The sequence below is a fragment of the Oryx dammah genome, unplaced genomic scaffold (genome assembly GCF_014754425.2).
Source record: "Oryx dammah isolate SB20612 unplaced genomic scaffold, SCBI_Odam_1.1 HiC_scaffold_25, whole genome shotgun sequence".
In the NCBI taxonomy this organism is placed as follows: Eukaryota; Metazoa; Chordata; class Mammalia; order Artiodactyla; family Bovidae; genus Oryx; species Oryx dammah.
In genome coordinates this window covers 104733794-104749694 of record NW_024070209.1, presented here as the reverse complement: position 1 = coordinate 104749694, position 15901 = coordinate 104733794, and the positions used below count along the sequence as shown (strand labels likewise).

The following is a 15901-nucleotide window of genomic DNA, read 5'->3' as shown; positions in this document are numbered from 1 at the left end:
CACGGAATCGTCTATAGTTCTTATTCCATTAAAAGTGTCAACCTTGACTCTATAAAGGTGGCCAATAAAATGAAAAGAATCTAATAGAACTAGAAATTTGAAAATAAAATTTAAAACTTGACTGGGCCTGATGTGGAAAATTTCAGCACAACTGAAAGGAGGCTTAATGAATTGAAAGAGAGCTTAGGGAATGATTTGAGGACCATTCAGTTATAAACTATAAGAGAAGGGTCGTGAGAGGTGGAGGGCTGTTTGATTAGATTTCCTGAAAGAAAGCATGGGGAGAAGGAACAATATATGAAGTTAGAATGGCTTAAAATTTTCCGGAATCGTCTTAAAAATCCAATCCTTACATCCAGGAATCCCAGTGGGTCCCAGGCAAGATGAATTAGGAAAATGGCATTTTCTCTTACAAGATTGTTAAAGAATCCAGAGACAAAGCCAGTTACCTTCAAAGGAGATACCACAGTGACATAAAAGCCCAGAGACTGAAAAGCCATCGGTGGCTGAGAGGGTGTCATTATTAGCCTAGAAGCCTACGCCCACAGACGCTGTCTTTCAGGAGTGAGGGGAGGGGCTCCCCTGGTGATCCAGGGGCCAAGACCACGCTCCCAGTGCGGGGGGCCGGCTGCAATCCCTGGTCAGGGAACTAGATCTCGTATGCCACAACGGAGAGATCCCACGTGCAGCAAAGGCGCTATTTTTTAAAGTCCAAAACTTGGTGGTTTATGTACACAGCTCGGTTGCTTTGTCACGTCCGAGTCTTTGCGACCACATGGACTGTATGTAATAGCCTGCTAGGCTCCTCTGTCCATGGGATTCTCCAGGCAAGAGTACTGGAGCACCATTTCCCCTCCACGGGAACTTCTCGACCCAGGGACTGAACCCACGGCTCCTGCATTGGCGGGTGAGTTCTTTACCACGGAGCAAGCAACACATTTTCTTGCCATTTCTGTGGGTTAGGAACTGCTGGCGTTGGCCTGGAACTGCATGAGTCTGTGGCAGAGGCGGTCCTCGGGACTGCAGTCTTCTGCGATGCTGAGTGACCGGGGAGGACTCACTCCCGAGATGGCGTGTCCACACGCTGTCAGCGGGCCTCCTCCCTTTCTCGTCTGCTGTGACAGTGATTCTAATGACGATGAGGGCGCTGACCTTTGGGGGAGTGGAGTAGAACCCAAATGTCACAACTGCGGAAATGGTGGGGGGGGGGGCTGAGGCATTCTTAAGTATAATTGTTCACAAGGTGGGAAAAGACGCCAACTGTATTTATTTTACTAAGTCTGTTAAGTTACAATAACTGGGAGAACCAGGTAAGGTAATAGCTAATGGTATACCTTTCAAAAAAGGGGAGGGGCAGGGAAATGGAGGACAAAAGGGAAAAGAAATTCAAATCTAGAAGAAAAAATGTAAAAATCAGAAAACACATAAGTTTGAAGAAATATATTACTGTTCACAGTATATGTGAATAGATTGGTGAGTTATCAGATTGGGTTTTTAGAAATTCAGATATAAGCTGTTTTAAGAGACACACCTGAAATATAATGATACCAAAACAACAAAAAAAGAAAAACCCAAGCAGTTGTGTTAATCTAAAACAAAATAGCTTTTAAGGCAAGAGATGTTAATAACATTGAAGAGAGTAACAATCTCAAAAAGTTTAATTTACCAGGAAGATACAGCAACCCTAAAGTTGTGCTCACCCATCTGTAAAATATAGCTCACAAAGCTGCGCAGACATTTGACCGAGGAGGACACACAGATAGCGGACAAGCGTGTGACAAAATGTTCGACATGATTAGCCATTAGGAAAATGCAAATTAAAACTACAGTGAGAATGGGTGCACCCCAACCAGAGTGGCTAATGTGGAAAGCTGGGAGCACCGCATGCTGGCGAGAATGTGGGGAAACGGCCACTCACTCAGTACTGGCCGGTGTGTCCAGCGACGCACCCACTCTGGAGAATAACTTGGTCATTCCTTTCAAAGCTAAAATCACCACGCGTGATGGCTAATTTCACGTGTCAGCTTGACTTGGGTATGAGTCCCGGTCCTTTGGTTACAACACAGAGGTTGCTGTGAAGGTATGTTCTAGACGTGACTGACTTTTACACCAGTGACCTCTGAGTTAACCAGACTGTCCTCCATAATGTGGGCGGGCCTCATCCAATCAGTCGAAGACCTTAAGAGAAAAGACTGCAATCCCCCAAAAGGAAGGGGTCTGCCTGCAGGCTGCCTCTGCACTCAGGGCTGCTACACCGGGTCTTCCTGGGTTCCAGCCTGCTGATGAGCTTTGCAGACTTCAGACTTGCTGGCTCCCACAACTGCGTGAGCTGGTTCTTTAAAATAAAAGTCTGTTTCTCCCCCTCTCCTTCTCTCCCTCCCCAAACATGTACTCCTATTGGCTCCCTTTCGTTTCTCGGGGGCACCCTGACTAATACACCATATGCACAGCGATGGTACTCCTGGGTGTTTTTCCCAGGGGAACAAAAACTTGTTTTCACGCAGGAACATGTACGAGATGACTCACAGCAGCTTCACTGGTCATCGCGCCCAGCTAGACACGGCTCAGGTGTCCTTCCTTGTGCGGCTGTCTGTTCGGACACTGGTCCAACCACAGGATGCAAGTCAGCAACGAGAAGGAAGGAACCGCTGGTAACGCAGCAACGTGGGTGAGGCTCGGGGAGGAGATGCTGGGTGGGGAGAACCAAACTCGAAAGGACATGTGACGCGTGACCCACCCCGTGCCACCCGGGGAAGAACACGGATGGGGCAGGGCGGCGTGGGGCGGCTGGAGCTGGCGCAGGGATCTCTCAGGGGCAGTTCGGTCGGGTTTCCTAATTGTCACGGTGGTCACCCAGGGCTCCACACGGGATAAAGCTGCAGGGAGCTACACACGCGCGTGCGTGCAGGTAAAACCGGTGAGATAAAGTGAGCCCCTTGGGTTGTACCCTGTCGGTTTCCTGGCTTTGCTACTGTTGTCCAGCTGCTGGGTCGTGTCTGCCTCTTTGCAACCCCATGGACGGTAGCACGCCAGGCCTCCCTGTCCCTCACTATTTCCTGGAGTTTGCCCAAGTTCATGTCCATTGAGTCTGTGATGCCATCCAACCATCTCATCCTCTGCTGCCCTCCTCTCTCTCCTTTTGCTATTGTACCATATGTTTATATGTATATATATAAAATACATATATATATTATACATATATATACAGCAAGACTTGTCAGAACTGTAAAGAAATATTAGCAAACTCATCATCCCAGTGAGAAGTTTTAACATATCTCTTGATACGTGATAGTAGATTGGACGTTATTGGTAATGGTGATGTAGTGTACAAATCCAGACCCATGCACTCACTAGGTGGAGAACACACATTCTTCTCCAGCACACAAGGAACATTTATATCTCTTTATGACCACACACTGTGCCCAAAACCCAATCCAATAGATACCAGAAGACTGCTTGCAAGCCGACTACATGATGTAACCACGATGCACGTACCTTAGATAAAAGCTCAGGAACTTCCCCGGTGGTCCACTGGCTAAGACTCCATGCTCCCAATTCAGGAGGCGTGGGTTCAATCCCTGGTCAGGGAACTAGGTCCCATGTGCCGCAGTGTAGACCCAGTGCAGCCAAATAAATAATTTTTTTTTAAAGCCCAGACTTCTGAGTTTTAAGACACACACACTTCCTCAGGAAAACAAACCCAAAACAAAGCAAAAACAACCGAAAAAAAAAAAAAGGAAAAACATGAAAAGAGAAATTTTAAAAAAACACCTGTATCCAAGCAATTCGTGTGTCAGATAAGAAATGGCCATGAAACTAGAAAAAAAACAAAAAAAGACAAAACAGCAGGCAGCGAGAGCAGAAACCAGAGGGAAATGTGCACAGACATCCAGACATTCACATTAGCAGAGAAGAAACGTGCACAGAGAGTCGGACATTCACACTGCTGCTGCTGAGTCACTCAGTCATGTCCGACTCTGCGCGACCCCATAGACGGCAGCCCACCAGGCTCCGCCGTCCCTGGGATTCTCCAGGCAAGAACACTGGAGTGGGTTGCCATTTCCTTCTCCAATGCGTGAAAGTGAAAAGTGAAAGGGAAGTCGCTCAGTCGTGTCCGACCCTCAGCGACCACATGGATGGAGGGTCCATGGGATTCTCCAGGCAAGAGTCCTGGAGCGGGCTGCCACTGCCTTCTCCAACATTCACATTAGGAGAGAAGAAACGTGCGCAGTCAGACACTCACATGAGGAGAGAAGAAAGGCGTGTAAAGCATGAATTAAGCACTGAACTTCAGGTTCTGGAAGAAGCAAGAGCCGATACAAAGAATACAGAAGAAACTATGACACGTCAGTTTAAGACATTTTTGCTGAGTGTATATACGTACCTGACGGGGCTTCCCAGATAGCACTAGCGGTAAAGAGCCCGCCAGCCACTGCAGAGGCAGAACAGATAGGCGTTCGATCCCTGGGTGGGGAAGATGCCCTGGAGGAGAGCATGGCAACCCACCACAGTATTCTCGCCTGGAGAATCCCACGGACAGAGGAGCCTGGGGGCGCTAATGGGGTCACAGGGTCAGGCACGACCGAAGCAACTTAGCACACGCGTGCATGGACCTGACCCTTCCTCTCCACGCTGGGTAACAGCCGCTGCTGCTGAGTCGCTTCAGTCGCGTCCGACTCTGCGCGACCCCACAGACGGCAGCCCACCAGGCTCCCCCATCCCTGGGATTCTCCAGGCAAGAACACTGGAGTGGGTTGCCATTCTGAGTATAAATAATAATGATTAGAGCAGGAATTCGTGAAATAGAAAACAAACATCCAAGGACCTCCCTGGCAGTCTCGGGGTCAAGACTTGGTGCTTCCAGTGTGGGTTTGACCCCTGGCTGGGGAACTGTGCTCTCACACACATTATATGAAACATCGACAAAGGGGCAAAAACTTGACTGAGAAAACTCACAAAGTGCAGAAACATCTGCCTAGATTAGTGAAGAATAAAAGACATAAAACAAACAAAATGATGTTAGGAATTAAAAAAAAAAACAGAAATAACAACAAATGCCATAGGAATACAGCAGACAGTAACAGGAAATTTTAAACAAGATTACACCAACCCACTAGCTGTGGATAAACCCCTCATGGCAGACCCAAAAGGCACAAAGGATAGAGCAGAAAACAGACACGTTGGACTAGTCAAGAGCTTCCATGATTTCACCGCAAAGAGCTCAAGGCCAGAGTGTACATAAAAGCCGTGCAAATTAGCAAGGAAAAGACAACCATCCCCGGAAACTGAACTAAAGATTCAAACGGATGCTTCACGGAACACAGGAAAGACTCGGCTTCTCTAGTAACTGATGAAACAGCATGAAAAGCTCAAAGAGATTTCTTTCTCGCCAGCATCTCAAAAACCCTAGAGTTGCAGGGGGATGTCCCTGGAGAGACCTGGCCGCTGAATGCTTATGAATCCGCCCTGCAATGCTGGGGACGCAGGTTTGATCCCTGGTCTGGGAACAAAGACCCCTCCTGCCTTGGGGCAACTAAGCCCATGGACTGCAGCTCCTGAAGCCCACTTGCTTCAACCAGAGTCCATGAGCCACAATGGAAGACCCCCCATGACAGTGCTGCAACTGAGATCTGACATAGCCAAATAAAGTGTTTTTTTTTAAATCCAAGAGGTGCAGAGTACCAACCAAAACAGTGACGTGTGCCCTTGAGATCGCCAGGTGGCGCCGCCTTGCTGTAAACCAGATGTGTTGGCGGGTGACGTTGAACACACGTGTGCTCTGGTCCCCGGCCCCTAAGATTTCCCCCAGGGAAAGGCTCGTGTGCAAGTGTGTGTAGCAGCAATCTTAGTGAAAGCAGCCTGACGCCAGGACCACGAACACACTCACTATGAAATGTGAGGTTCCCAACACTCGTACCCGAAGACAGTGCTTCACGCGTTAGCGTTAGGAATCTCAAAACTCCAAAGGCAGTGGAAGAAGCTAATTCCAGAAGAGCATTCCAGCACATCAAAAAAAAAAAAAAAAAAACAGGAAAAACAGCACAATAGATTATTTAGAGATGCGTTGAGGGGTGGAAAGCTATAAACAAAAGCAAGGGAGTCACCAGCACAGAGGGCGGGGCAGGTCGGGCGGTCAGGGCTCTGTGATACGCCAGCCACCCCCCGAACAGGACTCCTCCAGAGGCCCGGGGGCTGCACCTGCCCTGTGTCTGCGGTGCCTTGCGAGGCACCCCTCCCCGGACAGGCAGCGGGTCCTCCCCGCACAGCGCCCTTGCTCACTGTGCACACAGTCTGGGGCGCCTGGTCCTCAGAAGGGTCGCGGCAAACATGTGCTGAGTGACTTCTCGAGCACAGTGAGTGGCGAGGAGTTTCAGCCACAGGATGTGGTGGCTTCCCACGAGGAGATGGAGGCAGGGGCAGTGGAGCCTTGACCTCCGGGACCCCCTCCCTGGGAGGTCTGGGTCCTGCGAGCGGGGTGGGTTGCAGGCCCCCCCCCCCCCCCGGGCCTCTCCTGGCACCTCTCTGCAGCCGCGTTCCTCTGCCTGGAGCCAGGGCCAAGCATGTGCAAAACATCTGGAGCCCCACCCCCGCCGAGGTTCCCGGAGGAGGCCGGAGCCGCCTCCCGCCCGGTGGGCCCGTGCCAGGGCCTCCCTGTCACCTGCCCCCGAGCCCGCCTGCCAGAGTCCGGTGGTCGTGGTCGAAGGAACCCGCCCGGCCCCTGACCCCGTTCCCGTCTCGCCGTGCCTGTTCCGTGCCCCACTTCCTCCCGTCGGCTCTCCCCAGGCTGGTCTGGGCCCTTGGCGTGAGCACGGGGGACAGGCCTGCGTCCCCGCGGCCCCCTCCACTCGGGCCTCGAGGGCTGTCGGGCCAGGGCAGGCCGGCACACCAGTGTCTGCCAGGCTCCCTCCGGGCTGCCTTTGTCTCTTCCTTTTCAGCCTGAACTGCCAGCCTCTCCCTCCTCTGAACCTTCCGGGGTGGAGGAAGAAAGGGCCTGGGGTGGGAGGGGTGGGGGGAGCTGGCGGGAATCCGGGGCCTGGAGCCCTGAGCCGGCCGCACCCAGTGACTCTCTGCTGGCCCCAGCCAGGAAGCTTTGGGGAGGCCAAGCGAGGTCCCGGGACTCCCACCCTTCCCGCTGGGTCCGGAGCTGGAAACAAGGCTGCATTGCTGGGCCTGAGACACCAGACCCTCAGCCTGGGCAGCCGGCCCGGCGAGCCTGATTGTCCCGTCCAGTTCCAGCCGGCCGCGCCACTGCCCCAGACCCTGTGCCCATCAAAGGCTGTCCTTCTGGGTCCTCTCCCCGCCCACCCCTGTTGCTGGCACTCCGGGGTGGTCTTGCCACATAGTTCTCTGCTGTGGGAATCCCCATTTTGCGCAAAGTGGGGGTGGCCCTTGGCCGGGCTGGCACGCAGGGTGGCACAGGGATTCAAAGCTCGGCGACCAGATGTGTCGTGGGGCGCAGGGACAGAGCCGGGGCTTCGGCCAGTTGAGCACCTGTCCACCCCAGTGTGCCCACCGGCCGGCCTGCAGCCCCTCTCCCCTCCCCCCAGCGGGATGAGGCCTCCTATGCAGAGGCCGCTCCTCCCAGTCCAGGCTTCTGGGCCCCTGGGCGCGGGCCCTGCGCTGGGTGGGATCGGTGGTGGGGCCCCGGGCCCCTGAGCAGGGCCTCCTGTCTCCAGGCCCCGTGGGACAGTGGGCTCCCTGCTCTGCTCTCTGCCTGCACCCTCACCAGTCTCCTTGGAACTGTGTGAAGTAGGTCTGGCTTCCCTCTGCTTGGCCCTCAGCTCTCAGCTCTCAGCACCTCCAGGGCAGGCAGGCCCAGCCTGGGTCAGCACAGCGTGCTGGGGCTTGACTGGCACAGTGCCCTGCCATGAGCCCAGGACTGAGTGGGCACCGCAGGCAGGTTGGCCCTCCCCTACAGGAACCCAGCCGGAAGCCCACGTGGTTCCTGTAGCTGGTAGTGCCTCCTTCCTTCAGGATCAGGCCAGGGGAGAGCCGGCTCTCCAGAAGCACGACCCTCCAAAGAAGCGTGCCCAGGAGTACCCCAGGCCAAGGCCGGAGAGGGCAGGGCGTTCTCTTGGTCCTGCTCGAGTGCCCAGCAGCCCAGAGTGGCTGGCAGGCTCTTAGAGGTTGGGGTGGGGGGTCCGGTCAGGAGGGATGACTCTAGGGCAGAGCAGACAGGAAGGGGAAAGGGGGCAGCGAGCAGGGCTCCTGGGCTGCGGCCCGGGCGCCGAGAGGGGCGGCGCGGGTGACTCAGCAACCGAGACTCACCTGCGCTCTGGGCGGGCTGGAGGTGGGCGGGCCGTCCCGCCGTGGGCGTGGCCTCGGCTGACCGGTCCCCGCCCCGGGTGCCAACCCCACGGTCCCCCGACCTCGCTCAGCCTCCTGGCTCCCCGCCGCCGCGCCGTGCACGCCAGGCCCGCCTGCGCACCCATGGCCGGGAAGGCGCTGTCGCTGCTGCCGCCGCTGCTGCTGGCCGCCGCCGGCCTCGCCGGCCTCCTGCTGCTGTGCGTCCCCACCCGCGACATCCGGGAGCCGCCCGCCCTCAAGGTGCACGCTCAAGCTCCCGGGCAGCCCGGCGCAGTCCACGGGGGCTCGGACCGAGCCGGGCCCGGCTGCGCCCGTGTGCCAGCGGGGACCCCGGGAGCTCCCCAGCCGGCCCGGCGGGGTGGGGTCCGGGCCCCTCAGCCGAGCTCCGGCCCTGGCCCAGGGCGCTGCAGCGTTGCTTCCGGGGGATGCAGTGCCGGAGGCCGAAGTGCCAGGATCTCTGCTCGCTGCGCCCGCCACGGAGCTGTCTCGGAGCGGCCAACGGGGAGTCTCTCCGCACCCCAGGGCGCCCAGGACGTGGCCGGGCTCGCGCCCCCAGCACACTCGGCCTCCCTCGGGGTTTGGCCAAGATGGGGTGCGACAGGCGCTGGGCCCAGGGACCCCTCCCCAACCTCGCCGCTGGCTCTCACGGTGTGGGGGCAGCCCTGGCCCGTCCAAAAAAAAGTTGGAACTGACTGGGCCTGATTCCCCCACCCGCCCCCGCCAGACTGGACCTCCGGGAGCCTGGGCTCCGTTAACCCTCTACTGCACTGAGGGCCAGTCTGGTGCCCGGGTGGACAGCGGGTGCCTGGAGCCCCAGACGCCGGGAATGTAGATGCAGGGTGAATGCGCTGTTGCCAGGGGAGAGCCCCGGCTGGGGTGGGGCAGGGCGGGCCGCTTGCCGGCTCCGCTCCTGGAGTTCCAGGGACTCCAGCAGGCTCCCCAGCAGGCTCCCCTTGCTGGAATGCAGGCCCCCGGGGCAGGTGCGGGGAAAGTGGCTCTGGCAAGCTGGGTGCTGTCATCTTCCAACCTGCAGGAAAGGCCCCTGCGGTGGTCCAGCAGCTCTGCAGGACAGCGCCCCCCTGGCCCTGCCCTTGAGGCCCAGGGATGGGGCCTCTGCTCATTGGCCAGTGGTCAGCCTTGGTCCTGGCTTCCCTGGGGCTTCTATTTCACATTCTCAGATGGGGCAGAGATCAGAGAGATGGGACAGAGGGCGGGAAGGAAGGGCCGGTCTGAGGGGCTCTTGCTGCAGCCTGAGGACCTCAGGCCCCCGGCCAGGGCTCCCAGGGTGGCCCCCGATGCCTGACTCTGACCGCGCCCCTCAGGAGGCTCCTGCAGTCAGCGGGGGCACGGCCGATGGCCCACCACCCCCACCCCTATCTCTGCCCACCAAGCTGTGTCCCCGCGGTTGTCCCCAGCCTTCTCGGAGCCTCAGAACTTCATTCTGAAGCTTCCAGTCTGGACACAGGGTCGGGCAGGGTGGGCCAGATAGCTGAGAGAGCCACAGGGCATGGCGTCACGCCCTGCCCCACTCCTAAGGCTGACCCCCACCCCACCCGCAGTATGGCATCGTCCTGGACGCGGGCTCCTCCCACACGTCCATGTTCATCTACGAGTGGCCCGCGGACAAAGAGAACGGCACAGGGGTCGTGGGGCAGCACAGCTCCTGCGACGTGCGAGGTGAGAGTCCCCTGAGCGCTGGACGCCCCGGCCTGCATGCCCACTCACTGTGGGGCCTCGGGAGCCCTCCCTGGTCTCAGCTTCTGCAGACTTGGGCCAGCAGACCCCTCTGCTTGGCGCCAGGGGGCCACTCTGGGCAGGAGCTGCAGGGTCCCTCCCAGACAGAGGCCGCGTCCCTGGGCCTCGGAAGGGCTGTGGACAGTCCCTAGAAAAGAAGCCCCAGGGAACATCGGGAAGGTTTGGGCCTTGCCTGGCCCAAGATTGCCTCTACATCCCAGGCAGAGCGGGAGGGGTCCCGAGGAGCTGGTGGGCACACCCAGGCAGGCCCCTGGGGAGGCCGGGCTGGGCGGGCACCCCCAGTGCTTTGTCCGAGCACCTGTGTGCACACCTGCTGGGCAGGTGGCGGCTCGCAGACCGTGGCTGGCCACAGGCAGCCCTTTGATCTCTGAGCCGGCGTCTCTGATCATTTAAGCTGGGAGATTTGGTCTAAGCTGCCGCCTGGCTTGGGAGCACAAACGCCCCCAGTCCTGCTGGCCTGTGGACCACCTAGAGGTGCCCACCAGGCCCCTCCTGCTGCTCCTTCCAGGTGGGGGCATCTCTAGCTATGCTGACAACCCTTCTGGAGCCGGGCAGAGCCTTGTGGAATGCCTGAACCAGGCACTTCGGGACGTGCCCAAGGAGAGACAGGCGGGCACGCCCCTCTACCTGGGAGCCACAGCGGGCATGCGCCTGCTCAAGTGAGTGTCCTGCGCTGTCCGCTGACCTCCTGGCCCTGGGGACCATGACAGCCTGAGCCCGGGGTGGGCCCTGCACACCCCCAGCTGCAGCCCGGGGCTGGGGCCCCTCAGCTGGCTGGGCAGACCCTGAGCAGCCCAGGAGCAGGATCACAGCCACCTGGGGAGGACTCTGAAGTCCTCCCTGTTATCACAGCCTGACCAGTCCAGAGGCTTCAGCCAGTGTGCTCGCTGCTGTGACGCAGACGCTGACCCAGTACCCCTTTGACTTCCGCGGTGCCCGCATCCTCTCAGGCCAGGATGAGGGTGTGTTTGGCTGGGTGACCGCCAACTACTTGCTGGAAAACTTCATCAAGGTGGGCCCGGTGGCCAGCCCGATGAGCCAGGGGTGTGGGCACCCACCCACTGGCTGACCCCAACCTCTACTTCCCACAGTACGGCTGGGTGGGCCGGTGGTTCCGGCCAAGGAAGGGGACGCTGGGGGCCATGGACCTGGGGGGCGCCTCCACACAGATCACCTTCGAGACAGCCAGCCCCGCAGAGGATCCGGCCAACGAGGTTCAGCTCCGGCTCTACGGCCAGTGGTACCGAGTGTATACTCACAGCTTCCTCTGCTACGGCCGTGACCAGGTCCTGCGAAGGCTGCTAGCCAGTGCGCTCCAGGTATCCTCTACTGAGTTGTCCTGGAAGTAGGGCTCAGGGAAGATGGGGGCCAAGGGCCCAGAGCAGAGCCTGAAGGGTGGCCAGAGTAGGCTCCTCCAGGAACCCAAGTCGTGCTTGGATCAGCTGGAAGGACAGGTGGGCGAGAGTCCAGCATGAGCAAAGACCCAGAGGCTGGGGGTGGACCTCGAGAGTAAGGAGGGCTGGGGCCAGCTCTCAGAGGACCTGGACTGCCTGGCCAAGCGCTTTGGGTTTTGTCCAGCAAGCGAGGGGGAGCCATGGATAGCTCATGCATTCAGAAGAAACTCTGTCCTCTGAGGAGGCCCTCCCAGGGTCCTAGGGCAGGGGTGGCTGGTAACGCTCGGAGCGGGACTGACGAGCACCCTTGTCATTCCCCAGACCCACGGTTCCCACCCCTGCTGGCCGCAGGGCTATTCCACTCACGTGATGCTCCGGGAAGTCTTCGAGTCGCCCTGCACCGCCGCCCAGCAGCCCCGGGCCTTCAACAGGAGCACCAGGGTCAGCCTGGCGGGCAGCAGCGACCCTGCCCTCTGCCGCGGCCTCGTCTCCCAGCTCTTTAACTCCTCCTCCTGCCGCTTCTCCGGATGCTCCTTCAATGGCGTCTTCCAGCCCCCTGTGGCTGGGAAGTTTATCGTGAGTCCAGAGGACAGGAAGGTGGGGGGCCCGTGCCCTGAGGTGCCTGGGGTCTGGTCTCAGTGTGACTGCACCCACGTTTCAGGCCTTCTCTGCTTTCTTCTACACGATGGACTTCCTGAGAACGGTGATGGGGCTGCCCGTGGCAACTCTGCAGCAGCTAGACGTGGCTGTGGTCACCGTCTGCAACCAGACATGGAGTGAGGTGAGGCCTGCCCCCCCATTCCACCAGGGCTGTGCAGGGTGGGGCTGGGTTTCTGCCAGCCAGCGTCAGGCCTCCCGATCTTTCTTTTGCTCTGTGAGTAGAGGGGTGTGGGGATACACTGCCAGTCAGACTTGAAAAGTGGCCAGACTACAGCCAGGAGCCCAGCAGTCAGAGGAGATGGGAATGCAGAAGCCTCTCTGAAGCCTGATCCTAGATCCAGGATCTGGAGGGCGGCGGGGACAGCCAGTGCAAAGGCCCCGGGGCAGCAGGGAGTGTGCAGTGGACAGGGCAGGGAAGAGTGTGGCTGGGAGAGCGTGGGAGAGAACAGACAGCCCGGGGAGAAGCAGAAGGACCCGGGGAGGCTCAGCGGGTAGAACAGGCAGGGCTTGGGGGAGTCAGGAGTGGAAAACAGCTGTGCTGGTCCCAGGTGGAGTAAGATGGAGGGGTCTGGGCCCGCGGAGGAGGGGGTGATTCCTGAGAAACACGGGCGTGTCTGTGAGGCTCTTCCTGCCCTCTCTGTGTCTAGTCCCAGGCAGACTTGGGGAGGTGCGGAAGTGGGCTCAGGAGGCAAGCCCAGGGCCCGGGGCCAAGCCGGGAGCTTCTGCTCCCCTGATCTCTCCAAGCCCGCTGCAGCCCCCGTTCCCAGGGGGCCATGCCGCTGTTCCCTGGCCGACAACCTCACAGGCACCGCGCTGCTGCCATCCAGAGGTCACGCTGCTCCTCCCCAGGGGAGAGCCCTGCCTGCTTCTTTCTGGGACCTGCAGCCCCGCGCTGCGTTTCTGTGTCTGGTGGGGCAGAGAGCTCCGGGTGGTCGCTGGCCCTAGTCTCCCACTTGCATTCCAGCTGCAGGCTCGGGCGCCGGACGACCAGGCCCGCCTGCCCGACTACTGTGCGGGGGCGATGTTCGTGCAGCAGCTGCTGAGCCGCGGATACGGCTTCGACGAGCGCTCCTTCAGAGACGTGACCTTCCAGAAGAAGGTGGGAACCGGGAGCGGAGGGGCGGGGCCGCCCGGGCCGGGGTGCGGAGGGCCGGGGCCGCCCTGGCTGCGCAGAAGCTCAGGCCGTACCTGCGGCCCGGCAGGCCGGGGACACTGCAGTCGGCTGGGCGCTTGGTTACATGCTGAACCTGACCAACCTGATCCCCGCTGACCCTCCTGGGCTGCGCAAAGGCACAGACTTCAGCTCCTGGGTCGTCCTCCTCCTGCTCTTCGCCGCCATGCTCCTGGCCGCGTTGGCCCTCCTGCTGCACCAGGCGCGCTCCACCAAGTCGGCCAGCACCATCTAGGGGCCAGCGCGAAGCCCCCCCATCTCTATATCCCCTCATCCCTCACCCCACCCCGCCACCAACATCTCTGTCCCTAATGCAGCACAGGATCAAGACTCAGTGCCCACGCCGACATCTGGCTGGGACGGGCAAAGGGAAGGGAACCCAGCACCCCCCCCAACTCCAGCCTTGGTCTCACCTCCAGGCCTCCTGCTCCCCCTCTTACTGAGGGTGGGGGTCCTTAGCCTGTGAAAGCAGAGTCGGGTCTCCGGGAGTGGAGTTCTGAGGGCCCCCTCCCACCCCAGGATTGGATATTGGGGGCGGGTCACGGTCACAGCCCAGGGCCTACTTGTACACATTTTTTAATAGTCAATAAAAGGATTTTCATAGAGCAGTGGAGAGAATGTCCACGGGGCGGGGCCTCTCTGTCGCCTCCCTCCCCACCCGAGCTGCGTTGGCTGCACAGGCCCTGCTCTGGTCCTAGGGGAGGACCCTGGCTCTTCCTACTTCCTTCCTCTCTGGGCTCAGGCTAGGGGAGAGCAGACCCGGGTCCCTTGCTGCACCACTGTGGCCTGGAGTAGCTGTCAGCTGGCTGCTCTAAAACAGAGCCCCTGAGACTCCTGCCAGACTGGAGCCTGGGCCCTGGTCTCAGGTTGGCCCGGGTGGGGTGGGGATGGCAGACGAGGGAGTGAGTGGGCCCAGCGATGGCCTAAGTTGCAGGCAGTGCTCAAGGGGGCTTCCCTGGCGGCTCAGCCTGCAGTGCAGGAGGTGTGGGAGACGTGGGTTCAATCCCTTGGCTGGGAGGATTCCCTGGAGAAGGAAAAGGCAACCCGCTCCATATGCGTGCCTGGGAAAATCCCATGGACATGACTGGGCCCGCAGGCCTCGCAGGCGGTGCTCAAGACGCTGAGGGAGGGCGGGGGAAGGAGGGGGCAAACCCTCCACAGGAGGCGGGTGCTGTTGGGGGGAGCCAGGGCCAGGAGGGACGAAGGGCCCCCTTGCTCAGGAGGATGAGCCTCGCAGAGAGCCTGGCTCTGGCCAAGCCGCACAATCCACACAGACTCCACCTGCCGCTCGGGCAGCCCCTCCCCAGGCCCTGTCTCCCCCGAGTGGGCAGGCGTGGTCTTGCCTGCATCTCTCCGCCCCCCTCCCCCACTTTCTGGGAAGTGAGCTCTGACACTATTTCTGTCTAATCAGTGCCTCGTAGGGGACGGGGGCGGTCCTTGTTCTGCTCACACACACACCGCACACACCGCCCCCCACCCCCGCACACCCCCCACACACACGTCTGCCAGATTCTGAGCATTTCACAAACCTGTGGGCCACCAGCCCCGTCTTCGGAGTTCCGAGACTCAGAGCCGAGAGGAGCACTGAAGGCGGAGGTGGGGGCGGGGGGAAGGCCGCCCTGATATCTCAGGGACGGGAGCCTGGGAGGTTTCCAGGTGGGACGCGGAGGCTGCGCTCCCAGGAGGCAGTAGGTGGGGTTAGGGGTGCACCCCGGTGCTTGCCGTCGTGGGCATCCCGGAGCTAAAAGGCTGTCACCTGGGCACCGTGGACAGCTCCCAGCCGGCTGTCAGCAGCAGTTCCAGGCCACTCTTGCCCCCTGGTGGCCTCACCGGGAGCGGCCGGGCTAGTCCTGCGCGCCTGGGTGTGCCTTTGCCGCGTGTCTGAATGCCCGGTCGGCCTCCGGGCACACCTGCGCGTCCCCGTGCGCCTGCCCAGCTGTGTGCGCCTAATGTCCCTCCAGACCCAGGCGGATCCTCCGCTCCAGGAGGGTGGCTGGGGGTGGGTGGGAGTTATCAGCCCGAGAAGGACCGGCTGGGGAAGCGCATCCCAGGGGACCCAGCCCCAACCAGTGCCCCGCCTGGAGAAGGTCCAGGCTGCAGAGGTCGCAGAGACTGAGGCGCCCGGAGGGCTGGCTCGGGGGCCGAGGAGGGGCTCGGAATCCGAGGGGGCGCAGCCTGACAGCGGTCCCGCCTCCGCAGGTGGGGCGCGCAGGCGCACTCCGACTCGGCGCCCTCGCCGCCCCCGCCCGGATCCTCTGCCGCAGCGTCAGCGCCGCCGCCGCCTGTTTTCCTCGGCGTCCGCCTCCGGCCTCCGCCCCCTCCTCGCCGCCGCCTCCCCTGGCGCCCCGACCGCGCGCCCAGCCCCGGGCCGCGCGGTGCCATGCTGCCCCGGCCGCGGCGCTGAAGGATGGCGACGCCTGTGCCCCCGCCCTCCCCGCGGCACCTGCGGCTCCTGCGGCTGCTGCTGTCCGGCCTCGTCCTCGGCGCGGCCTTGCGCGGTGCGGCCGCCGGCCGCTCCGGTGAGCGACGCGCTGGGCAGCCGGCTGCGGGGCGCCCCGGGGTCGGGGGTCGCCGGGTGGGGCTTCGGCCGCGCGGCGCCGCGCTCACCCTCCCC

General features: G+C 60.4%; 2 protein-coding genes across 4 annotated transcripts in view; both read left to right on the top strand.

The window, feature by feature from the left end:
- Positions 1 to 8365: 8365 nt before the first annotated feature.
- Positions 8366 to 13895, top strand: ENTPD2 (ectonucleoside triphosphate diphosphohydrolase 2). Of its 2 annotated transcripts, none has more exons than XM_040225596.1 (9): positions 8366 to 8547; positions 9867 to 9984; positions 10571 to 10721; positions 10915 to 11074; positions 11154 to 11381; positions 11778 to 12032; positions 12118 to 12237; positions 13150 to 13215; positions 13319 to 13895. In XM_040225596.1, exons 1-9 carry the CDS (start codon positions 8431 to 8433, stop codon positions 13520 to 13522), a joined length of 1419 nt encoding a protein of 472 aa, XP_040081530.1. In that variant the 5' UTR covers positions 8366 to 8430; the 3' UTR covers positions 13523 to 13895. The 2 variants fall into 2 exon arrangements, with proteins under 2 accessions (XP_040081530.1, XP_040081529.1); XM_040225595.1 differs by having other exon boundaries at positions 13081 to 13215.
- Positions 13896 to 15562: 1667 nt separating this feature from the next.
- The window catches only part of NPDC1 (neural proliferation, differentiation and control 1), a 6181-nt gene continuing 5842 nt past the window's right edge, over positions 15563 to 15901 (top strand). The window contains exon 1 of one of the 2 annotated variants that reach the window (XM_040225609.1): positions 15563 to 15806. In XM_040225609.1, the coding sequence (XP_040081543.1) occupies positions 15695 to 15806 (112 nt within the window). In that variant the 5' untranslated portion in view covers positions 15563 to 15694. The remainder of the gene's footprint in view (positions 15807 to 15901) is intronic. The other variant, XM_040225608.1, reaches the window with a different exon arrangement.

Excerpts from the sequence above, each read along its gene's own strand:
- ENTPD2 (XM_040225595.1), top strand. The coding sequence starts at position 8,431 with ATGGCCGGGAAGGCGCTGTCGCTGCTGCCGCCGCTGCTGCTGGCCGCC. Across the intron at positions 8,548-9,866 it reads GGGAGCCGCCCGCCCTCAAG|TATGGCATCGTCCTGGACGC; the intron begins GTGCACGCTCAA and ends CCCCACCCGCAG. Across the intron at positions 12,238-13,080 it reads GCAACCAGACATGGAGTGAG|CTGCAGGCTCGGGCGCCGGA; the intron begins GTGAGGCCTGCC and ends CTTGCATTCCAG.